This window comes from Myiozetetes cayanensis, unplaced genomic scaffold (assembly GCF_022539395.1).
Source record: "Myiozetetes cayanensis isolate MyiCay16 unplaced genomic scaffold, myiCay2020 scf4, whole genome shotgun sequence".
NCBI lineage: Eukaryota > Metazoa > Chordata > Aves > Passeriformes > Tyrannidae > Myiozetetes > Myiozetetes cayanensis.
Window position 1 is genome coordinate 48,363,568 of NW_026087631.1, and position 26,875 is coordinate 48,390,442.

Genomic DNA, 26,875 nt, shown 5'->3' on the forward strand with positions numbered 1-26,875 from the left:
GCAGTTCCATTCAAATGTATTTGCCTGTCCTTTCAGCTGCACTGGTTCAAATTTAATACCTGAATAAGTATAGGGTATACTATAAGCTTGGCTTACACCATAACAGATATCATCATATTTAACAATATATTTAATAAATAGAAAACCAACTTTCAGGTCTGCCTCTTGAGGCATTTTGCTAAGAAATGTGATGCTTTACATCAGCATCATTACTTCATTAAAAAAAAGAAAGCAGTTTATTACGGCTTCTGATGTTGTAAACCTATCACCTCTACTATTCAGGTATTTGCCTGTTCAATAAACAATGGAAATGGAAATTACTTTTTACTTTAAAATAATTGCTTCATACCATAAGGCTAGGATAGGGTTTTTTGTTTCACTGGATTTTTTTTTACTACTTTACTATTCTCTTTTGTGTTTTACTGTTTTTTACCATGATTAATCAAAACAGGTCATAATCATTTGAAAAAAACAGCAGAACTGACAACACAGAAGAAAAAAGAAAAACTGCTTCAGTATTAAACCTGTGAGATTCTGAATTTTTTATTAATCATTTGCTTAGCTAGTAGAGACAGAAAATGTACTAATATTCAGTGGTCGGAGCTCCTGTCTCCACTATTACCAATGAGCTAACACAGCAAAACTTCCTTACTTCTGACCAGTCCAAAGCAACCCACTGTGGGGGACAGGACTGATTGTTACAGGGCTCTTTTTCAATAGGCCGGTGTGTTAAACAGTTGGTATTGTCCAGTGTCTCCTCCTCAGAAGGTCCAATCTTTCTGATACAGAGAACTGTTCGTGAGCGCATTCCTCCATCACAGGTCTTGCTGCATTCTGACCAATCTCCTATAAACCATCTGCATAGAAAACATTAGGAGACTCAGTTAATGCATTTCAGAAACAAAGTAGATAATTGCACAAACCAAGAGTGCAAATTGCTTAAATTATGAAACCTAAATAATTATTAAAAATACACAGTGAAATAAAGTAGAAACTTATGAGTCTTTTTACTGAATATTTTAATTTATGCCCCACTGCAACCATATCTTCCAATAATAACACTACTCTGTATTTTTCTAGAACAGCAATTTCCATCCTAACCTATAGCAGTTAGAAAGGAGTGTTGAGCCTGACAAAACTGCAGTTATTTAAGTAGATTTGTACTTAACTTGCCTGAAATGATTTCTCTGAAAGTGGTTTGCAACTGGAAATGTTTGGGAACCATTGCTGTAAGCTATATCACAAGCTGAAAGCCAAGCTGTTTGCCTCCCTAGTATCATTACAATAAAAACATTTTATCTCAAAATTGGACTTTCTGAGAGTTAATTCTCATCTCATTAGGAAACATTTCTAAGCTTTTTTAAAAAAGTCTCCACTGAAAAGCAAAATACTCTTATTTGAGTAAGTAAAGCAAACACTCGCAAAACATGAATTCATCACATAAAAAATGGCCTCAACAAATATTTAAAAAATTTAAAGCACTGTATGATACGTGCTAGAGGGAACTTCTGGTTGTTTCTTCATATGTAGTAAAAGTCAAGAATTGTAAATATTACTTTGTGTTGCTGCAGAGACTAAAGCAGCTACAGTTATCTTACAGCAGACTGTAATGTTACTTCTTTTTTTCCTACTGATGGTTAATACAGCTCAATTAATTGGAAAAATTTTGTCATATTGTCAAGACCAAAACTAATCTTCAGTATTTCAGATGTTGACTAGATACTCGCCTGAGTCATCCTTGCAAAGGATGAAGGTGAAGTCTAGTATGCTATCACGTTGCCAGTATGCAAAAAATGCCAGACATGTCAGTCACTGTGGATGTTCCTTAGAGTTGCCTCATAAGACCCGTTAATTTTTCAAACTGCTGTCAAAAAAAAGTGCTGCTATCCACTCTTGTGTTACATAATATGTAATATATTCTAATATAGAACTAGATGGATAGAGAGATGGAAACAAATATGCTGTATTCTGCCATTACTTTCCCAGCAAAAGGAAATTAGTTTGTAATTCTTCATCAAAGTAGCTTATGCTTTTACCACAATAGGGAGAATTTGAAGCTCTTCAGAGCTTTCATGAGGCCGAAGTGTTAATTTTTAGTTAGTCCTATGATTTGCCCAAGTGCCTTTGCTCTCATGTACATTTAATATTAATAGTGTATGACAAGACACTACTATTCCTAACTCATAGGACTATAAGAATATTTTTTTGAAATGTGAAGCTTAAGAGTTACTTATTGTAATAATAAACAAAATACTATGAACAAAAATAGTCTGCTGCTGCTCAAGGACCTCACGTATAATGTAACTATCATTCAAAAAGTGTATAATTTTCATTGCTTTTGGTATACATCAGCAGTGGAATTGTGCTAATTAAAAAGGGAAATATTTGGCCACTCTATGTAAAGACTAAGTCAGACTGCGTGATAAAACTTTCTGCCAAAAAGGACAAACTTCTTTGGATAACTATTTCTTATTTAGCTGCCTTCTACTAGACTACTTACAACATGAGGAATCAAGAACCCTTCCTTAGGAGTTCGGCACTTTGTATTCACCCTGGGGGGAACATCAGAATGAAGGTAGATGAGGGCTGAACTGCCCTGACATGCTGAAGTTGTACTGATTAATACACACTACCCACTATCTGAATTTTGATGACTTGTCTCCATGTTCATCAATGTCCCTGCTATATTGGATGGAAAAATCCGAAAGTGTTCCACTTTGCGGGCTGGGGTTTTCTTGTTTTTCTAGTTTTTGTTTTTTAAGTAATGTCAGTGAAAAAAAAAAGAAAATAAAATTTAATTGGTTTGGAGTAATTATGTAAATGTTACTTTTTGATATGCTAATTTGTTAATAATTAAGCCACATAAAGGAAGGCATAGGGATGTGTTTGGTAAAAAGGAACTGATCAAACATGACCACTTCTCAAGTTCTGCTCTCAGGTAAATGGTGTGAAAGTTCAGTTACAGCCATGCTAAACAGTCTTATCCAAACAAAGTACAAATGCACATCCTTGGAGGATAAACATGTATTTACACACAGACTGTGGAGATAATGATTTTGACCTAATTTAGACCTGTTTGTGAGACAGCACATTCACACTCAAAGTGACAGCAGTGCAATGGCTTCACTGTGCTCTGTGTCAAATGAGTAAGGTATATGACACAGTGTAAGTAAGTGTAGAAGACATTACTTTGTCATCCTGCAAACAGGCACCACATCAAGGAAGCAGCTGATACTCTAGAAGAAACTGGCTTCATGAACACCTGTTAGTATTTTACTAATGCACAAAAATGTTGTCCCATTCCTCCCAGTGTCCTTCATGCTACAATTTAGCAGTTTCTAAGAGACATTTACAAGAGGCCACAGTATTGTGCAGTATCTACATATAATCAGCATTGATTATTTTCATGCTCAGTTGGAATACAGCTACAGATTATCACCAAAGTCAACCTAACTAGAGCTTGGTAATCAATAAACTGTTTGCGTCTCTGACCTTTTCCACAAGTTTTATGTCTCAAAACATAAGCTGTTGTGCACATGCTAATATTATTCTCTAGTGCAAAATACCACAACTGTTTTTAAACAGCTTTTGTAGTAAGAATAAGCTATGCTATAGGTCCTTGCCACACTTCATTTTCAACCAAATGAATTGCTCTGTTTTTAATTATCTTTTCAATATATAGCATATAGCTAGCTTTAAAAATAAATTGAAATAGCATTAATCATGTAGGCACCTAATCCTTAAAAACACACAGCATTACTGTACAACATTGAGCATGTTGGAGAGAAAGTTTTGACAAAACTATTATCAGGAAATGGTTTGGTCTGTTAAACAGGTTTCTGTATTTTCCACTTCTCACATGAACACTTCAAGCCAAGTTTTAATATAACATACTTTAAAATATGTTAAACATTTAGGATGCCATATTATTAAGTTATTCTTACCTCAACATTCTTCTGTCCTTGTTGCCTTTAGAATGGTCTGCAGTTCTACTCTCTGCATTACTCACTGCATATGACACTCACACCCTAAGAAACTGTTTTGCTAGTCTCTTTTCACTTCAAATGTATGAACTGTTCCTCAGTCAAATCAGACTTCCTCTAGCTATACAAATTTTCCACAGCTGATTTTAGAAGGACAAGACGAAACAGAAACCATTACCAAAAAACCAAACCCAAATATCCTTTCTGACAAACCAAGATATGAATACTAGATCAGAATTTTATACACATTTGTTCAATAGGATTCATTATAGATTACGAAGAATTTTCTATCTATGCAAAAAAACTGTCCATCTTATTGATTAATGACTTACTCGGGTGGGCAAGGCTCAGTGTTGCAGGCTCTTTGGTTTTCTGGAGGCTTACTGTCAGGGTCACAGTAATTGTTTTGTACAATGGAGCTGTCATCCAGCCTTTTACACACCACCTCTTGTTTCTGTACACCTTGGGATGAAATGAAAGACCATTGATCAACTAACCATTCTTGCTCTTCTACTTGCTCAGGATAAGTGTATTTCACTTATTGATTATTAATCCTACCATCCCACTTTAACTGTCTGAAAGCTGCAGCAATGTGAATTTCAGTTGACTGAATGCCCCCTGACCACAATAAAGCTTTTATTTTCCTTCATTTTTAGGCTACCCCACTGAGATAAGATTTTAAATTGCTGTTGTTTTCGAAATCAAAGGGAATATATTTATAGATTTACTAACAGATCATTTTTATTTATATATTGCACAAAATCCATTTTCTATCTGTCATCCTCTCCCAGGAAAGACACTTAAATTTCCAAAGAATACATCACTAAATAGAAAGTAGTCACACTTCAGTGCAGAACTATTGTTTATGTGCTCTGGTTTAAAATAAACCAGCAATACTGGGAAAACAGTGTTGCATTTTTATACAAATTTTCTTCATGAAAATAACAGAAGTATAATTCAATATGAAAGGTACAGGTTTTCCCTGTGAATACTTATTTTGTCTGGCACTTCCAGCTCTTCTTTCATTACTAACCATCAAAAGGGCAATTTAGAATTGATCATTATTACCAAAACATATCAGTGCCAAGATAACATTGTAAGGTAGTGTGTTAAACAGATTTTTGGTTGGTCTGTTTTTTTGGTTTTTTTTAAACAGGACCTAAAGAAAGACAGTAAGGAACCACTGATATGACAACAGTATATTGTTGTTAAGACTAGTACACACTGACTCCTCTCTCTTTAAAACAATCTGTATGCTGTTCAGTAGCATAAACAGACTCTGGATTTGCAATTCACATGCAGTATTTTATTGAATATGACTAGTTATAACTCTGAAATAATGAGATTATTTGCATTATAAAAGTTGCAAAAAGCCCTGTACCTTTCTTAAAACCAGAAGAAATTATTAAACTTTTTCCAAAATGTGAAATGCATACAACTAAACAGGGATTAAAACCTCCTGGCTTCAAATATCTGCCAACTTTACAACCATCTCTTCATTTGAAGACATGCACAGAATCATAGAGTGGTTTAGGTTGGAAGGGACCTTAGAGATTACCCAAGCCCCCTGACATAGCCAGGGTCATCTTTCACTAGACTGAGGTTGCTCAGAGCCCCATCCAACCTGGCCTTGAACACTCCCAGGGTTGGAGCATCCACAACTCCTGTGGGCAACCTGTTCCAGTGTCTCGCCAACCTCAGTAGAGAATTTTTTCCTAGTATCTAACCTGAAGCTGCTCTCCTTTAGTTTGCTGCCATTCCTTCTTGCCCTGTCTTACAAACCTTCCTTTCCATATTTCTTGTGGGCCCCTTCAGGTATTGGACAGCTGCAATTAGTTCACCCCTAAACCATCTCTTTTCCACGCTGAACAAACCTAATTCTCTTAGCCTTTCCTCATAGGAGGAAATAATACCTTCCTTTGGTTCTTGACAAGTAAGTGAAAGATCTAAATATTTGAGAAGCTGTGACAAAATTCACTCTGAATTCTATAATCTATGCAAACACTACCAACGGATGAGAATAATTAGAATCAGATCTGAACAAATTGGTAAGGAATATTTCTAGTAATTTTCTACTCAGATGTCACCATGATGAGAAATAGTACTTAACAGTTCTAGCAAAACAGCAATGCTAATGACATGGCAGTGCTAGTTGACGTACAAGTAATGTTCAACCCTGACTAATCATCTATCCTTTCTATCACAAGCTGCCTTAATTTTCTTTGTGGCTGATAAAACAGGTTGAATGTGGCCTTCATGCTGATATTTCCCTCAAATACAATTACTTAAAAATAATAATTTATTCATACTTTAGAATTAAGCATTTTAATGAGGCATACCATTCTCGTAAATATATTTATCAGATAGCACAGATATTAATGTTTTTACTGAACCTCCTACTGGCATCAGACACATTTCCTTCTAAGCTTTGGTTAAAAATTGTCAGCCTTAGCAGATTAATTTCTGAGCAGTTAAGTAATAAGAAAATATTCTAAAGCTGTATGAAGGATCACTGTGCTCAGCTTAAAAAAAAATTAAGTCAGGTGTATTATTTATTCAATGTTGTTCAGTTGGGTATCACCTGTAAGACAGTATTCACCATTATTCAGTTACACAGTGTAGAATATTTAATTGATGCCAGCAGATACATTAATCCAGTTTTTTAAAAAGTTCTGCAACATTTTGTCACACAGTATATAAACTTTACAAAATTGCTGTTTAGTTACAATGTTATTCAATATTCAGAAAAAAAATCAGATTCTAACTTTTAAGACAAGAAAAAGAAACGGAAAAGCTAGAAGTGCTCTTTCTACCAAGACAACAGCTACAACCTGGTTATGCCCTGTGGGTCTTGAAAAACTCTTTTTATTATTAACTCTTTCCTGAGTATAAGGTCTCTCTTAAAATAATATGAAAATCACAGTTAAACCAGTTCATTTAAACTCTGGGGGGAATAATTACAAGCAGTTAGAAAGAAACACTCTGCTTTCAAATCTACAGATTCATAGTTTATAATAAAAGACACAAAATGTCCTCATAAGTGGTCAATGTAATCCTAAAAAAATCCCCAAACTCCAGTGTTTTTGTGACCACAATCTCCAGAGAACTGAGATGTTTTGCAGATTTCAGTTCACAAATAGTCTGCATGACTTTCAGCAGTTACATGAGCACATTCTATTCTTCCATTAAAATTGCAGGCATGTAAATGCCGTATCTATTTTTAAAAGCAATCCCAAAAATTGTGGTTTGTGATTGCAACAGTTAATTATAAAGATTCCAATACCAATACACAGTGAAGCTTGCATCACCAAAACTAGTGCATGCTGGTTAACCCAGACATACTTTCTGAGCTCACTCATCAGATCACAAGATATTCATCACAGAGCCAAACTTACATTTTCTTTGGTGAGGAAAAATACGTTTTATTTGTCTAAAGATAATTCATCTGAGGGCATGAAAGGAAACCATAGTTGGCACCACTTTACACAAGCGAGGAGAAGTAAAAAAACTAGACAGCAATCAATTTACTTAGTATACTGTTTCAAAAAAATTCACATAAATATCTAAGACATTTAACTCATCTGGAGATGAACTGTAATAGAATAAATGAAATCCAAACCAATGCTTAGGGTTACTGACAAATTCCAGATCAGAAATGCTGCTATTTGTTCCCATTTACCATTAGAATTAATTAAACATGGAAGAAATTGGGGGGGGGGGGAAGGAATATACACTTATTTGAGCAATTTTTAAACACATTAAAAAAAAAAAAAAACCAAACCATAAAGAAGGATTCTTTTCCTTTTTTTTTCTTTTGCTGGATTTTTTTAAAACAATACCACAGCCGTTCCTTATTAAGAATACTTACTAATCTGGACAGAGTCATACACTTGACCTCGGAAAATTACAAGAAAACATATAGGAAAAGACATGTATGAAAGTAAATAAACTACAATTCTGTGATCTGTAAGTGATATATATCACTCTTTCCTCTCTTTCCAGATCTCATTTTATTGTTTCATTAACTATTTTTACATTTTTTATTTTTCCCTTTCTCAGTCTTTTTCATTAAACAATACTCAGGTCGTTAAAGAAATCTTTTGCTGCTGCCACTCATTTTTTCTGATTTCCCTGTGTTCTCTCCTCTCTTATTCTTCTCTGTATAAAGAACCTTGCACTGTACATTCTGGTATTCTCTGGCATCGTTTTCTTGTAGTCTTCTCCCAGTCTGCCACCAGCTATAACCTCCATAACCTCTCTGGGCAATCTGTTCCAGTGCATGGTTACTTGCACAGTAAAGAAGTTTTCCTCATATTCTGGTGGAATTTCCTGTACATCAGCTTCTGCCCACTGCCTCTTGCCCTATTGCTTGGCTCCACTGAGAAAAGCCTGGCTCCATCTTTTTGGCACCTCCCTTCAGATACTTAACTGAAGACAACTGTTTCTTCTTGAGGTTGAACAGGCCCAGCCTCCTCAGCCTTTCCTTGTAGGAGAGCCTTTCCTCCAGTCCCTTAATCAACTTTGTAGCTCTCCACTGGACTCATTCCAGGAGCTCCATGTCTCTCTTGTACTGAGAAGTCCAGAGATGGACACGGCATTCCAGTCCCCACCAGGACAGGATCATCTCCCTCGACCTGCTGGCAGTGGTCTTCCTAATGCACCCCAGGATACCATTGACATTCTTGGTCACAAGGACACACTGTTGGCTCACGGACACCTTGATGTCCACCAGGACCCCCAAGTCCTTCTCCGCAGAGCTGTTTTCCAGCAGGCTGGCCCTCAACCTGTACTAGTGCCTGAGGTTATTTCTCCCCAGGTGCAGCAGCTGCACTTCTCCTTGTTGAATTTCAGACAGTTCTTCTCTGCCCATCTCTCCAACTTGTCCAGGTCCTTCTGAAGGGCTGCACAGCCCTCTGGGGTATTGACCACTCCTTCAAACTCTGTCTGTGAACTTGCTGAGGAGGCATCTGCCCCTCCAACCAAGTCATGGATGAACAAGTTAAACAATACTGGCCTAGTATTGAACCCTGGGGGACACCACTAGTGACAGGCCCCCAACTAGCCCCTTTGCCACTGATTATGATCCCCTGAGTTCTGCCATTCAGCCAGTTCTCAATCCACCTCACTGTCCATTCATCCAGTCCATATTCCTAAGTTTGCTTAGGAAAATGTTGTGAGAGACAGTGTTGAAAGCCTTGCTGAAGTTGAGGTAGACAATATCCATTGCTCTTACCTCATCCATCCAGGTAGCTGTTTCATTACAGGAGGCAATCATGTTGGTCAAGCATGATTTACCTTTAGTGAATTTATGCTGACTACTCCTGATCACCTTCTTGTCTTCCACTTGGGGAGAGATGGCTTCCAGAACAAAGCACTTCATCACCTTTCCAGGAACTGAGGCAGAATGGCCAGTAGTTGCCTGGGTCCTTCTTCTTTTAGAAGAGTAGGGTGATATTTCCTATCTTCCAGTCCTCAGGCACTCTCCTTTCTCCATGACCTTTCAAAGATGATCAAGAACAGCCTGGCTATGATGTCTGCTAGCTCTCTCAGCACTCACGGACACATCCCATTAGGGCCCGTGGACCTGAGGATGTTAAATTTGTTTAGGTGTTCTGAGACCCAATCCTCCTTGGCCAAGGGAAAGTCTTCCTTCCAACATTCCTTTACCCTGGTCTCCTGGGTCAGAAGATCCCTGAGGGCTGATCTTGACAGTGAAGACTAATGCCAAGAAGGTATTCAGTACCTTTGCCTTCTCTGTGTCCTCTGTTTTCAGGGTTCCCTCTCCATTTACTAATGGGCACACATTATTTTTAGTTTTCCTTTTGATGCAGATGTATTTGAAAAAGGCCATTTTGTTATCCCTGACATCCTGGGCCACATTTAATTCTAGATGGGCCTTGGCCTTTCTTGTCTCATTTCTACTTACTCTGATCACCTCTCTATATTCACTCCAAGTGGTCTAACCCTGCTTCCATCTCCTGTGTATTTCCTGCTTATGACAGGAAATGACAGGAGTTCTTTATTCATCCACAGAGGTTTCTTGCCCCCTTGGCTTAATTTCTTTCTCACTGGGGTGCATCATTCTTGAGCCTGAAGGAAATGATCCTTGAATACCAACCAACTCTCTTGGACCCCTCTTCCCTTTAGGGCCTGTTCCCATGGGATTCTTCCAAGAGGATTCCTAACAAGACTGAAGTTAGCTCTCCTGAAGTTAATGGCTGTAATCTTGCTCGCTGCCCTGCTATGTCTTCATTCAGTATTGAACTCCACAATCTCATGGTCATTACAGCCAAGGTTGCCTCTCACAGAAGACTTTCCTCTGCTTTTACAGGCAATCTAAACATGAACTGTTTGTTTCATGAAGTTTAACTTATTTCCTAGACACAACTATGGAGAATATAGGGGCAGAGGGGGTATAATGTCTGCTGCGGAGAGGACATTGATTTCAGGTGTCTAGGTGAGTTTTCACATGCAATGATAAAATTTCTTGCATGCATCAGAGGTCAGAAATTCCAGAGAGCTACCCGTGTAACAATAATTCATAATTAGCAAGTAAGACTGTAATACATGCTTTGAGTTGCTCAGTACCATGAGAACCACAAAAGGGAGGCAGGAATGGAATCCAGAGCTCAGCATTGAGCTGTCATAAGTGGGAAACCCTTCTCCTCTTTCCTAACATTCCATTTACTATGCTCTTCCTATTGTGCAAAATGGACAGGCCCTAGAACAGAGGTCCTGTTGGAAAAGGTAAAGCATTTTTAATGTTCAGATTTGACTCCTCAGCACAGCAGAGATGAACATAATATAGAAGCCCAGTGGAAAAGACAGCATGTTTCTATCTAATCAAAGACTGCAGGCTGCTTTTAGCTTGCTCTTAACTTGTTCCTTAGCTCCTGAGTGCTCTAGCCATCCTTCTCCAAGGCAAGGCATAAAGCAGGTCTAGGAACAGCTGAATGCAATGGATTGCTCTCAAAATGCTATGAAGGAGAGATTGCGCAAAAGAATTGGACACTTATGCAATGTATAATCCTCCAAAACCAGTTAAACTTTGCACTGCCACAATGCCTTTGGGCTCTTCTCCAGACGTTCAATATATATCCTCAAGTTCACACTAGAGAAACATCATTTTGGATATTACATGTATTAATAATCAGGTTTAAAAATCACAGACTTGGTCAAAAGGTATGCAATGCAGATAAAATTAGTCTGATTTAGAGAGAAGCAGAGTTATGCAGTGTTGAGAAGACATGAACTAGACTGTGAAAATGGTGCCTGGTCAATTGGTCCCTGTTTCACAAAACAGCCACAACCACAGAAGAAGAAAGATTTCATAGTAATCCTTATTTCTGACATTTCCTGGCTTCTAAATACTTGCAAATTTGATGTTCTTCTAAGAGAGCTTTTTAAGTGTTACATACCCCTAGACAAAAAGACATAACCTTAAAATACAGACAAGTTCAGAGCAAGGTCTTAAAGAACTCTTTTATGACTTTGCCACCAGGCTGAGGGAAGCAATAGCTCGGCAAGTGAAACCTTTAGAGGCCCAAGATGCCCTGTTTGTCTGATTAGCTATAGAACAGGCTAACCAAGACTGTCAGCCTGTTCTCCGTTCACTGGTGAACCCCACACCCATGTCCATGATACAAGTCTGTAAGGACATTGGTTCAAGCAAATATGAAAGCAAAATAATAGCAGATGCATTGATTGAAGCAGAACCAGTCAGAGTACAAGCCATCACAGAAGCAATCATGGAAGCACACAGAGCCAATAGTGTGTGCCACAAATAGCAGGAGCCAGGACACTTTACATGAGACTACCCTAACCCAGATCCTAACCCGAAGTTACCTAGGACCCTGTGTCCCATATGCAAGAAGGGGTATCACTGGGCACGCTACTGCCGCTCCATTTTCACCAGAGATGGGGAGCCCATCCGAGCCAAGGGAGGAGGATTACCCTAGCCAAAGCCACCAACACAGACACAATGTGCCTTTCCCTCGACAGCGTGAGTCATCCTTTTAAAAGCTGTCTTGTGGGTATACCTGATTGGAACAGGTTTATCCAAAACTCTTCCCTGTAGATAATTTCCTTCCTTCCCCAGACACTATTTCCCAAACTCTCCTACGTCTAGGTACCCTAGATACTGATCCCCAAGAATTAGATCTTTTAGGCTCACCTGTAGCTACCACTTGCTTTAGATTCACACCCACTACTAATCACCTTACCCTAGAACCTAACATATCCCCCAATTCTTCCATCTATACTAACACCACCACATGCTGCAATTGCTCCCAACCTTGCCCTCTTCCCACTGAACGTTTCTCTAGACCCACAAAACTGCCTTCCACCTACTTTCTTATCTGTGGTGATAGAACGTGGCAAGGCATCCCGAAAAATCCAGTGGGAGGGCCATGTACCATTGGAAAACTTACTCTGTACAACCCAGTTAAATTGCAAACAATCAGGAACCAAATTTCTGACAGACCCAAACTCATTAGAAACAAAAGATCCTACATTTTAATGCGCACCAAATCTAGACCACTCCCAGTCGTGCCTGATTCTAAACCAACAGCCCGCAAGGTCCCTCAAAACAATCCAACCAAAGAGGATAAACTAAACATCCATGTTCCACCAGACTGTGACCCCAAATTTCAAACTTGGTCCCATACTCAGAGATTCTGGGGTAGTTTTCCACTCGCCAGCATTGGTGCAGCCAAAGCCCTCTCCACTCTAGCCCACATGGCCTGCTGGATGGCCAGCGAAGCCAATGCCACTTCCCTCACCATTGGGAGCCTGCTAGCAGACACCCTGAAAATCAAAGAAGCTACTCTCCAAAATAGAGCAGCCATTGACTTTTTACTTCTTGCCCACGGCCATGGTTGCCAAGAATTTGAAGGGCTGTGTTGTCTGAACTTCTCAGACCACTCTGAGAGTGTGTTCCAAAGCATCAACACTCTAAAACAAGTGGTTAATGACATCACCATAAACCAAGACAAAGGTTTTTCAGGTCTCTTTAGTTGGCTCCACTTTCCTTCCCTTTCTGATTGGACCAACAAGGTTGTTAAAGGAATAATTTTGTTTCTAATTATCACTTTCTCCATCCTTGTCTTCCTTCCCTGTCTAATTTTTTGTGTTAAAAAATCCATGACTAAAAGTTTTTCCCAAGCTTTTCCAGTCCTGACAAACAGAGAAGGGGGAAATGTCGGGGGTGGACCAGAAGAGGCCTACAGAGAGTGGCGAGAGATGCAAAAGAGCTACAAGGAAGGCTCAGAAGAAGAGATCTCTATCGAAGTCTCCTAGTAACTGCAGCTGCACAGAACTGCTTGGGACCCAGCTACAAGGCCGCAGCCTTGCAGCCTTTGCAGATTCCCCTGTCTCTGCCCCCAGGACAATCCTTCCATTCTTCCCTAAGCTTTCCCTTCCCCCTGCATGACCAGACATATTCTATGCAGCCTATCCCTCCAAGTTCACTTATCACTGGCTCTCGGGATTCAAGGTTCCCCAGTAAGAAACCCACCTCTGTTCCTGAACCTTCTGTATCCCCCTGTATATAAACTGTCTTCTTGTTTTAATAAACGCCATTTTGTGGGTCACAACTCGCATGTGTCCCGTCTCCCATACAAGATGTGCCGCTGGGTCTGTTGTGGGACGAAACCCCACCCGCGATATTGATTAGAATTGAGATTTGCCTACTGCTTTGAAATAAAATGTTTTGATATAGAAGTATATTTGGCTCTACATTATCTGGAGCTTTCCTGGATCAACATGAATCGTATGATCAAAACCTGATCAGTTCATGCACTACAGGTGAACAACACCAACTACAGTAAGAAGCAAGGAAATGTTGAAAAATGTTGTTCACAGTCTGTCCCTAAGTCACTATGTATTTCTTTCACCCCATAAATAAAAATTATTTCCATGCCAATATTCTTCACACATACTTATTATCCTTTTCACTGTCAGGGAGAAATTCTTTAACTGTTTAACATTTTGCTATCCTTTGAAGTCTAGTAAAATGTCTCTTCCAAAGACAAAGTTTAACTAAACAGAACTTCAATAATGGACTTCATAATGAATACTATAGAAATAAACAAAGCCATGCCGTGGTTTCAGTTTTAAGTTTTCTCAACACTTCATATTTTTACTAACTAAATTTGCCAAGTTAAAGTCTTTGTCTCTACAACCTTTGTCTCCCTTTTCTTTTTCCCTGACTCAGCTCCTCTTTAGAATTGTATCTTCTTTTGGCATATGGTGAAAGGTGTTTCATAAACTGAAGGGAGCAGCAGCTACTCACATAGAGAAAGCAGATACAGTTTTTCAGATGAATTATAGCTACAATGTAATACTTATGTCATGAACACAGTGTTCAGTGAAAATAAGTGACCACAGGATATCCTTCTATTAAGCTGAAAGACAGGAGAGAAAAGTGCCTGGCTTGGCCACCATAAGCTACCAAAAAAAAAATCTCTTTTACCTCCCTCTGAATTTAAAATAAATAAATACATGCAGTTTTTAAGGATTCACAAATCTTCCCTTGAAAGTTAATAATTACACCCAAATTTTTTAACCTAGACAAGTGCCTACTCCTCCAGAACCAATTATTTTTTCATTGTATACTGTCAAATGTGTGAAATGAGAATGACCTCCATAACAGAAGATCCATAGATAAAATCTTGTCTCTACCTGAATCAATAGAAAATCAGATCATTAACTCAATGCCATCATAAAAAACAGGATCTGACAATACCCTAAAGTTCTGATACTTGGAACTGTCTTTTGCTATGAGCTAGACAATTCCCTTCTTTATACTTCCCCTTTAAAATGTTCCTTTCCCTACCACAGTTACCAGTACCAAAACTGAAGTTTAAAAAAGCACCCTGTCACCCAGGAATCTAACAAATGAACAATAAAAATACTGGAAAACGTTAGCATCTTCCTCTATTTCGTTTCAAGACTTTCTCTAGGGTCAGAGAAAAGAATCCGTGCTATCCTTTGTGTATTATGTATGGCTAAGCTGTATTTAAGCTGCACACAAGTAGTAACGGCCACAGAAGCTTTGAGCAGAAAGGTGAGTCACCATGGTTCTAAACATGAATACTTCCAACAGCCGGAAACAAGAAAGTGAAAAATATTTGTTCCAAAGGTTCTTTAAAAAAATATGGTATATTCCTCTTGCTGTGGGCTATTCACAGTGCAGTAGAAACTGAAATTCTGAGATGGATTTAAAGCACTTTCCCATCTCTTCTGAAACAGAGGTATGTTGGGGAGATGATTCATTCAGTCTCCAGAGAGAAGAAAGATACTGTTCACACAGCACTTCTACTCACCAGTTCCTTGCAGCAGCAATGGTGTTGGCTTTGAAGGAAGCCAACTGTCCTGCTCTCCCAGCCAGAGGTAAAGAATTGCATTGGTGGCCACTAGAGGGAGGATTAGGAATATAGTAAGTTGTGGGCAAAAGCCACCCATGATGAATCACATGGGACAACCTACAAATCCCCCACTGCTGCCAAAGTGCAACAATTCTCTCATATTGCTATGGGCTAGCAAGTATAATCCAACTGTTATCATCTGCTATAGAGGAGCTGCCAGTGTGCATCCTAAACTTTGGTGGCTGGAGGTCAGGAGGACTGACTAAGATTGTGTGAAGCATACCTACAAACATTCAAAGACACATCTTTTAATAACGGATACCTATTTTGCCTTCTGGCTTTTAATTTCCTTATTTAAAACTTCTGATGTCCTTTATCAACAAAGCTCCTGTGAAAAGCAAACATATCAGCTTCAAGAGGGTCTCAGAAGAAATATCAGCAGAGAGAGATACTGTGCCAAGATACACTGCATTTAACCAAAAGATCTGAACATATTAAGTGCACGTGAAAACAATAAAATCCATTGTGATTAAAATAAATGTTCATTAAGGTTTGAGGGATGCCTGAAAGAAATGTTTTCAATTAGTCACCTACATAACTATACAGTAAAATGTATCTTGCAATTCAGTTTACTCTGTAGCTTGACTGCCTGGTGTCTTACCTCCAGTACAAGTGGCAGAACATTCTGACCAAGGCAGGTGATTCCATGCAAAGCCAACTTCATTGTCTCCACTGCCAGTGCGAGAGATGGGAACATTGAATTTATACCTTATACCCAAATTTTGTTCCTGTAGCAGAATCTGTAGTTGAAAACAACTGGTTATACCATTAAAACAGGCAAGCAAAGGGCAAACACAGTGACATTTATTCTAGGCACGTTATGTCCTGTCAGAGGGAACAAAGCAATAAAGAAGTCACAGTAATTCTTTTAGGTATTCCCAAAGGAATCTGTACTAGCTTTTAAAACATATACAAAAGTATTATTGCCTAAGGTGAGCTGTATTTTTTTTTCTCCCTTAACACAACTTTAAAATTTCCATCAGTTTTTTATTCCTGAAAAAATTGTCCTAAAAAGCTAGTTTTTATAAAATTAATGTCTTCATGGAAATGAATTTGAGAGCTGAATAACTGTGGGAGTTCAAAGTTGGGTAAGGACATTACTGTGCAAACATGTAGCAGTTCTAACTGAAATCTTGTGAGGGGTACAAGCCACACAGCAGCTATGAACCTAGTTCTGCCCTTGTTAGCACTTCTAGCAACTACAGTAATAGTAATAATAGTAACAACAACAGACTGTTGCTGAGGTAACTGTTTTTCCTTAATGCAGCCAACAGAATAAGCTTAGTGGAATCACACCTGTGATTCCTTTAAAGGAGTATCAAAACTCTCACCAAAACCACATCACTGCACATGATATAGACAAAAGTGATCAATCACCATAAGTTCTCACCTACCCTCACTGTTGTACTGCACTTCTACATATCACCTGTCCACCTCTGACTCTCTAACAAACTTTTTTTTCATTGCTGGTAACATATAATCATGTTAGATGCAGCAATCTGACTCGGTGTTACTTCTAATACATTTCTACTTTCTGTTACATTTTTCAGAAATACTTCAGCCTACCTTGACAAGATGAAAGAGCAGACAACTTGCAGAAAGAAGGTCAGTGACACTGACTGAATGAGAAAAGGCACTATAATTATTGTATACTCATTCTATATGGACTCTCTCTAGCTTATCCACAGCTATAGAAGATAAAAAGATGATTCAGGTGTTTGAAAATGTTGCCTAAAATGTGAATATCCATGCAACAATTATCCTACACAAAAAATACCCCATCTGGCTCAGGTAACTTCTGAATGCAAATCTGGCAGCTGATGGACTATATTGGGAAAGTATCACCCTGTTCTTGTACTCCTCAACATAGTAGTGAAACAGCAGGCTCACTCACTATTGCCTATGTTTTCAGAGACAGGGTATCAGGATCCTGGTCACATCTTCTGTTACATCCTCATACCTTATAAAATCTGTTCAGAGCAATGTTATGTCACAATGATATACTTTAATGCAGGTCAAATGATGATACTCCTTCTGTGGTAAGAGTACATACCTGTCACACACAGACCATGCTTAAAACTACTGACATCTATAGAACTGTCAGGGACTGACTCAGCAGCATGCAGAGATAAAATGTATGGCCCATTTACAATTTCTGCTACCATCAGTGTGAACATTTAACAGAGATGAGGCATTTTCTCTGAGACTGCCTGGTGCTCTTCTGACCTTTTCCCTGTTTCATTACAATGTTTGCAGTCAATTTTGAAAGGTAGGAAAGCTGTATTAAAAACACTCATGCAAAGTCCCAGCTTAGCAAGCTGTACACTTTTTGAAAACACAACCTATTTTTATTTCATTCCTAGCCTTGCCTGTTCTCAAAACCCAAATACATATTTCAAATTTCAGAAATACATTAATTATAACTTTACCATGACTATGAGATTTTCTGAAGTAGGGCCTAGTGCTTCCAAAGACTCTGGTTCATCTGTTGGCCTCTTGTAATAGAAAGCTGTTCCAGCAACATCAAACTTTCTTGGCCAGTCGATAGTCCAGGCACCATTAATATAGTAGTCATCCTCTTCAGATTTTAAAGCTTAAAAAAAAATACAAGCCACCTAAAAATTGGAAGTAGCATTTATAATGGAGAAACCATTGTAAATTAGTCTACTAATCTGTTAGAAGTACGTGAACTTCACCTCTACATCAGTGAATATATCACAATATAAATCCTTTTCTTTAGCCCTGGTCAAAATATCCATCATGTAAATAAACAATTTTGCCTCTGCAATAATCTTCAATATGAAGACGTACTTTGCAGGTTTCAACATGTAGATACTATATGGAACAAACCAGAATGCCTCACACAATTTGCAATACGTCTTAAACTTAAAACCTGATGCCATGAGCAATGTATGCTGATCTACATAAAATACATGAAGGTCTGAAATGTATAATCAACCTCATCTTTAGATTAAGAAACTAGATCATGGAATAAGTATCTCAGATTATGTCCAGACCAAAAAAAGAGAAGAAACATTTAGCCTGACACATGACATCAATCAGCTCTTGTTTTGTTTCCTTTGTCCACTACTTTTTTTCCTTATTAAAGCATAAATACAAGATATTTCTACCACAAACCTAAATACTAGGTATTTAATCTGATAGGATATTTTATTGTTCATAATTTACAGCCTTGAAACATAAAAGAACTGTAGATAAAACAGATATTTCATAGCTAATGAACCACTAGGATGGACAAGCACCTATTATTCAGGGATTTGTATTTGATATTGTATCAATAACATCAGAATAAATTTCTAAATATGAAACTGACACTGGCTCTTAAGATTAATATTCTGTTAATTGGATACTAACTTCTTGATTTAAGGTGAAGATTACCAATATACACATTTCATTTATATACTTACTCTAAATAAAACATGTTTTTAAAGGCAAAATGATGGTTAGAAAGCCATAATCAAAAAGCTTGTCATTTTCTGTTGAGACAAGTAACTGACTTTATTGGATAGGGAAAGAATTCATATCATAATGTTAAGGATCAAGACAACTTCAGTGGTGTGATGCTTTATTCTCAATTACATGGATGTGGACAGTTGGTTTACCTTAAACAGTTATGGAAAACGTCTCTGATTCTTGAATTTTCTAAAACATATCAGAGAGCATTCATATGAGCAGGAGATAGTGGGAGAGGCAGTAATGTTCTGCTGATGACAGTGACAGGGATTAATGACCATTTCTATCAGTACCAAAGGGTCTAAAAATTAACATCTTTCCATAGCATAAATCCATCGCTGGATTTACTTTGGAAATACTCATGTGTTTAGAGTGAAGAAACTAGCTCTGACACATTCACTTACCAAGAATTCTCAAAGTAATTTAAGTTCCTTACTGTCTATAGAAGTTATGTAGTACAAGAAGGAGATAATAAACAAGAAAGTAATAAGAGAGAGGAATTCTCCATTTGTATAGTCACTGTACTGTGGCATGAACCATAGGAGTGAGGAGAGAACCTGGAACTCAGGAAATCCCTTGAAACTGTGATAAGCACATAAAAAAAAATTTAGGTACAACTGTACATTTTTAGATCTGTGGCCAGATTAAATATAAATGAAGTTGTTTTCTATTTAAGCCAAAAAATTTCCATCTTTCATTCATTTAATTCAGATTGTGCCAATCAAAATGCTTTTCCAGTTCACTTTCCTCTGCTCTATTCCTACAGAAGAATAACAAACAATTGTAGGAGCATCTTTGTTCTGGTTTTCACCTGTCCATGAAAAAGTTCATCACAGAAAATGACTATGATAGTATACCTCCCTCCAACCACCTCTGTTTGAAATGTCAGTACAGGATATAGAAGCAAACTTACACATAGTATATTTTGAAATGGGGGAGGGGCCATGGGGGATATGATAGTGAAAGAACAGAAGCACTCGACTGCTAGTAGTGTTACTATTCCTGCAGAATTGAGGGAGATTGAGTATCTGCTGAATTTCAGAAGAGGCTGCATGCAGAAAGAAAGGTAGGTATTCAACAGTACCATTATTGTCAATATAATTCACTTAAGAATTTGTGACTATGAAGATAATTGCCTTTCTAACTTACAAATATCACAATCCTTTCCCAAACGCTACTGTTATATACCAACTACATGGACTATAGAATGGCAGAAGCAGCCCTGGCAGTTGCTTTTCAGCTTAAACAGGTAATAGCTTTTGGTAGTGTTAATCTATTAGTTTGCTGTAGAACCAATCAGCTCTCTAATCTACTTCTGACTAAGAAATTGATGTTCTTGCACCACTGTCAACTGACTGGTATTCAAACCAAGGTACAGAAACTTAAGGAAATGCATGTTGTCTTGAGTTTGACTAAGTCAGACTTGTAAATACCAGTATTAAACAAAACCAGAAAGCACATTTAACAGTCTTTAAAGAAATTAATAATAATCTGGGAATGTGAATTTAATCCTGGGCTTTAACATCGGTTTCCTGAGTGATCTCAATCACACAGTTTTTCTGCATCTCATTTTCTTTATCTCTAAACCAGGAATGGCATCTAGTCCCTACAACAGCAACACTGTGGAAGGAGTACATTAAGTTGCCTTAAAGTATGGAGACAGTATTGTTAGCATTTAAGTAACTATGGTTGCTGATGAAATAAAATTGTGTTTTAAAACAGTATAATCCCCCAAGATTGCACTAAATGGACAAGGAGGAATCATGTGGTTTATTTCAATTATTCCATTCAAGGGAATATATCCTAACTAACTGCTGTAACTCTCTGATCACAACCTAGTATTTACAGCTAACTATTCCCTGCTACTTCTACTGTGTGTATGGTTTGGCCAAATCAGAAAATGTATCTTCAAATCACAACATAAATACTGACTTAAATAACAGTCTGCCATTTAAACCATGCTCTTACCAATGTAGTTCTTTGACACTGCCACTTCTCTTACTTCAATGTGCACAGAACCTCTTGGAATTTGAACCACTTCCAAATATCCTATAAGACAAAGATAAATTTTATTTGTTGTTTTTTACATTCATCAATATTAAGTAATGTTACTATCCATTAGTGAATTACTTACAATATAAAACAACTATGAGATATGGGATTCAAATGTACTTGAACATTTGTTTTCATGTTATATAAAAGAAAGCTCTTTAAACTTCATACAAAAATTCTGAACTGATAACAAGAACTTATGTATTCAGAAATTCCTTTTTTTAAGTACTAATAGTGTATTTTCATCAGTGTATCAGAAGCAATTAACACCTAAAATTACTTTAGGATTCTAGGATAATTCAGGTGGGTGAGGACCTCAGTCAGTAAGTCCAACTTCCAGCTACAAGCAGGGGCAGCTAGATCGGACTAAGTTACTATGTAGTTTATCCTTCTGGGTCATGAAAAACTCCAAAGATGGGAACTGTACAACCTTTCTGGGCAATCTCATCCACTTGAAGACTGTCCTCCTGGGAAAATATTTTTTACTCCATTTGGTAAGCACCTTTCTTCTATCAATTTACAGCCACTGTCTCATCTCCCACCATGTACCCACCAGTGCAAAGAGCCTGTTTTCTCCATAACCTCCTCACAGGTATTGGAAGGCTGATATGAAGTCACCACAAACCAGGGGATTCTCCAGGCTGGAGGTTGTCCAAGCCCAGTTCTCTCAACCTCTCCTCACAGAGGGTCAAGAGCTCCAGACCTGTATAATCTTACTGGTTGTTCACTGAACTGAACTAACTCCAGTGTGTCACCCCTTTTCCTGTATCACTGAGTCTAAAACTGGTAACACAAAGATTACAAGACTAATATTTTCTTCTTTTTTGAGCTAAGTTTTAAAATAATTGCCTATATACATTTTCTGAGTTCTTAATACGGTGAACATTTTTGGATTCTTGCTATTCTAAAATGTCACGCATGACTAACTACCAGATTCTACCATACACAGTAAAATAATACCCATTACTCTTACTATACCACCAACTAAAAAATAACTAAACACCCTCCACCCATTTCTTTTAGTGTATTAAAGACCAACAGAACTAAGTATTCAGTAACGAAACACATTGTATTTAAGATAATACTAAACTAATACACAAAAAAAAGGAAAGAATGAGGTAAAAGGAGTCAAAGTGAATGATCAGCTGCAATGTTATATTGAGAATCAAGGCAGCAGTGGTATTTACTGAAGAGTCATCTAAATGTACTGTGCAACAGAATGAACATAGATGTACATACCTCCTCTGGGCAATGAGTCATTGAAGAAACCTTCAGTGGCTTCACATGTACTCCCATCTCCTCCACAGACACGGCATCTATCTTCCTTAGCATCAGACCCCAAAATATTATCACAACCTACATGCTGAGAACAGATAAGAACAAATATTTTACCAGGATGATGGCCTTGCACCACTATTTTTGAAGTTTTTCTCTCAAGTTTGAGATATTCAGTTCTTCATTTTACCTACTCTGTTTTTGATAGCCCGTACTTTAGGTAGGTTTTCCTTGTCAGTGAAAGAAAATAAAAAAGGAGAAGAATTCACATTTTAGGGTTGTTATCAAATCTTAATTAATAAGAATCTTGTATTTCTACTGTGACTTTCAGGAAGGGATTTCACAGTGTTTTGCAAACAATATAATTATATGGTTATCAATAAATTATTAGTGATGTTATTTAATATTACAACAGCTGTGTGCCCTCTATACTGCTCTGTTATGCTGTGTATTCCTTCAACATTTATACAGGATAAGCAGTATTTCTATTTCCAATGGCATTACAACTTCACGGACCTACATTTCCACATCCTGCGGGGAAAACTGCAATTTTCATAAGTCCGAATGTAAAGTGTAAATGACTTCACACTAAGAAGAAATGTGGAATCAAATATAGTGAAAGGATGAATTCCATGCTATATTAGATGAAAAGAAATTTTAAAAAATGAAAATAAAGACAGAGCCTTTGGGAAAAAGAAAAAAGAAAGAAAGGTGAAACGAGTAGGTTGTAAACAGAATGAAGATTGCAGCTTGCCAATTTTTTCCAGGATTTATACAAAGAAGAAGGTAGATACATAACTGTTTGCCTGTCTAACAATATTATCTACCATCTTCTAAACGGGCTATATATATATCATAAGAGAATTCAAAATACTTTAAACAACTGACAAAATGTTATAGTTCTAACCACTGAGATTTCTACTTACTCATTCATCAAGATGACAGACACCCAACTTTATTCATGGCTTATTCTCAACCTGAGATTTTTTCCATTAGTTTACTAAAACATGGCAGACTTTTACTAAATGGCAAATATTTGCATCATTACCTTTTTCCTAGAACTAAACAGTAATAGTGGCAACTTTCTGTTTCAATTACATTAGCAGTAGGATTTTTTGTAATAAGATGAAATTGTTAAACAAATTACTATGTTCACATTTACTGTTTTTCAGCCAGAGTGGTGTTCTAACTGAAATGATGGAACAGGCCATGAAACAGTGCAAAGAATCTATTCATCTCTTGTTGTCCTTTCCATCAACTCCTCAACAGAAACCATAAAGCAAGAAAAGAGACAAAATGACAGATTCTACGAATGTCTGTGAGAAGCTACTGAAATTCAAATGATTTGTCTATTTTATGCAATACCTTTTTTTATCTTTTTGTCTCAATCTTACACTTCTATTAACAACTTGACCTGTCAACACTCCCATTTCATATGATAAACAAGTACCATAATTAAATCTAGGTGACAGCAGACACAACAAAGTATAAGTACTCTACAAAACATTTGTAACCTTGCATTCTCCATTAATACAGATATCCAGCGAATCAGCATTGCACTGAGTCCCATCTATTACTGCAGGAGCACGTTCAGTATAAAAGTTATAACCTTCAGCCAAGCAGTTTAATGCACATGGTTTAACCCCACCTGGGCAACAAAAACAAATGAAAGAAAACAAGAAATACAACTATGAGAAATCATGAAAAATTGAAGTTTAGGTATAAATATTATGCAGAAACAGATGTGAAATTTATAATCGTATATATAATACCTGACACATATAATGCATAAACTTCATTTAACTTCCCCTGATTTCTTTACCTGAATCTTCTTTCTTGTAAAAAATATTATTTCACATAGAAAGATATGTCATGGTTGGCTGGCTCCATAATGATTCCATTACATTAACACAATCCTAATGATTACTGAACAATTTAAAACAATAAGGATACCACTTCACTATAGGAAGGAAGAATAAGAACAGAATGTAGTGCTAGAAGTATATCAAGGTAAATTTCAAAACCAAGATAACACTAGTTCAATTAGGAATTTAGTCCTATTTGAATTACAGTACAGTTCAGATCCCATGATAATGATTACCTTTTTTAGTCTTTTAATCTACAAAACCACTGGTAAAACCATTTAGGCTTTAAAGCCAAAAATCGTTGGTTAAAACATTCAAGTTAATAAAATGCAAAAACTTTCTAAAGTCCTCAGGATTTAGAACAGGAAAAAAAAAAAGGCAATCGAAGAACTTTGAAAAATGACAGAAACATAACTAAACTTGATCAAACTGTCTCAAAAAAGAATGGAAGTTACAGCCCTTATATTGCAGGTGGAAAAGGGCAAAAAATATTTTTAAAGTGGAGTCTTTATGATGCTCACTCCCCTCCATAGCAAAACAAAATCTATGAGAATAGAGAAATGTTGTTCTTCTGTAACATTATCAGCAACTGACAAAAGTATGAGCTTATCAAACTTGGCTCATTCTATTTTAATCAAAACATTCTATTTACAATCATTACTCTCTCTATAATATTTATATGATTTTGAAGACTTCCCATTAAGATACCATTTTTGCAATGCTAACCATTACCTCCAGTGTAGGGTTTCCAGTTATAATACTTTCCCCGGAAAGGCATATTGTCAAAATCTGCACATTGCTTCTCTCGAAAATCACGGGCTCCTGAAGGACATGGCTAAAACATGAGACAAAAAAATTTATTTATTCCAAATATAAATATGAAAGGCAATGCTTAAATGCTTATACCACAACTACAATTATGCCAGAGATAAGAAGGTGATTTCCTGCTTTGTCTTGTGGCTCCAATTCTGAAATTTGCTTTATTAGTTTACAGTTGAAGTGTCTATTTTGAACCACAGGCTGGCATGAAATAGCTGAAGTAATTTAAAGAAAGGTAAGTGTTACATAATAGTTTCCATAAAACTGGAAAATCAGAATCCTTTCAAACTATGCATCATAGTCAATCCGTCAGCTACTTCCTTATAAACACATTAAAAATAGCTGGGAAAAAAAATTTGGTAAGAACTGTAGGCTCAATTATACTGTATTAAGCAGCTGTACTGAGATATGTTACTACGATATTTTAACTTTTTTCATGCAGTTACATTATATTGGTAACTCTTGTCAAGGAACAGATTGCTTGTGTTTCCAAGTGCTATTCTATAAGACTGCCCGTCATGAGGTAGGATTCTAGTAAACGCATCAGAACTTAAAATCGGGTCTGAAGAAGGTCCTGAGGAGAAGACATTTTGAATTAAAAAAGTATTAACAAATTATTGAACCAACACTGACATAACACAAAACATCTGTTTATCTTGAAGTCTGGAGTCAGGCAGACTTCAGTAATTGAACTCATTGTCTCCTATTAAAAAATGTCTACACAACACCTCAGAGAAGATGAGAAACACAGTGACAGTTCAAACTCAGATTACAAGATGTAGCTTTTCATATGAATTTGTTTTAGAAAAAAATTGCTTGAAAATATTAAAATTATGAAAGCAAGAAATAATACCTGCGAGTGTATGCATAATGAAAGGGTTAGGGTTAGGGTTAGGGTTATTATTACTATTAAGAGAAAGGACTGAACTTTTAGATGTATACACAGTTATAGAAATAAAACATTCCCATAATTTGTAAGCAAACCATGTTTCTCATCATATATATAAAAAGAAAGCTTTTACAGTTTCAGAAGTAAGTAAAATTTAAGATTCACATCCTTATACATATAAAAAATTAATTACTTACTTTAACTGAGGAATACTGTGCCTTGCAACTCTACTAGCATTTTGTTTCTTTTTTTTTTAATTAAAATACTTCAGGCGGAAAAATATATATATTTTTCTTAGAGACAGTGTGGTTGGTGGAAGAAAATAATTTTCTGATGAGTGTGTTTTTCTACCATGCTTTTGTTTCCAGAACTCATTAGCTAATGTTATTATCTGCTGAACTCAATTTTTCCACTAGCAGATGCCTTTTGAATTAAAAAGTCATACATGGCTTTGGAAGTGCTTGATGAGAAACAAGCCTAGTAAGAGTGTGTGTGTTGTTTCCAAAGGATTAAAATGGTCAAAAGAAAGGGCAACAGAATTAACTCTGTAAGAAAAATGAAGTCAAAATGAAGGGGTTTTTGCATTATGAATAGTGTTGAAAATTATAGATGGGCAATGAATGCTGACATTGAAAAATAAACTTCAACAAAAAAGATGCAAAACCAACACGTTTATTCATAAAAACAATAACATACTTGCATGCTTTAAATGCTTACATTACTCCAACACACCATTCCATTAAAAAATGTGAAGTACTAAGGACTATCATAAATCTTGAAACAAAAACTACTAGTCTCTGCAACTCTTACCATATTCTTACTATAAAAGAAATATACTTCAATTGTAGTACATAAACTACTGTATTTGTCCAGAATATATCAAAAGATAAAGATGAGAAAAAATACCTTTAGGTATAGATTCTCTCAGTGTTATGAACTTCCTTGATTTAAAATGAAAATCCAGATTAATTTAAAGCTAAAAAAGTAGAAAAGCCTTTTTATGTCTGTAGTGGCACTGAACTAGAACTTGACTTGGAAACTTACTAGTGAAATTCTTTCTCGGCTTGCATTTTTTCCTGGTTCAATTTTTAA

The 26,875-nt window shown here is 36.8% G+C and overlaps 2 protein-coding genes across 2 annotated transcripts in view; one reads left to right on the forward strand and one right to left on the reverse strand.

Moving 5' to 3' along the window:
• Positions 1-26,875, reverse strand: part of ADAMTS6 (ADAM metallopeptidase with thrombospondin type 1 motif 6) — a 151,858-nt gene that overhangs the window by 14,296 nt on the left and 110,687 nt on the right. Inside the window, exons 15-22 of the mRNA XM_050330134.1 lie at positions 24,808-24,910; positions 23,725-23,858; positions 22,175-22,298; positions 20,852-20,932; positions 17,839-18,002; positions 16,011-16,149; positions 4,316-4,445; positions 653-857 (exon numbers count right to left, since the gene is read on the reverse strand). Coding sequence (XP_050186091.1) covers positions 653-857; positions 4,316-4,445; positions 16,011-16,149; positions 17,839-18,002; positions 20,852-20,932; positions 22,175-22,298; positions 23,725-23,858; positions 24,808-24,910 — 1,080 coding nt within the window. The remainder of the gene's footprint in view (positions 1-652; positions 858-4,315; positions 4,446-16,010; positions 16,150-17,838; positions 18,003-20,851; positions 20,933-22,174; positions 22,299-23,724; positions 23,859-24,807; positions 24,911-26,875) is intronic.
• NLN (neurolysin) overlaps positions 1-26,875 on the forward strand; it is a 324,053-nt gene that overhangs the window by 6,764 nt on the left and 290,414 nt on the right. The window lies entirely within an intron of this gene.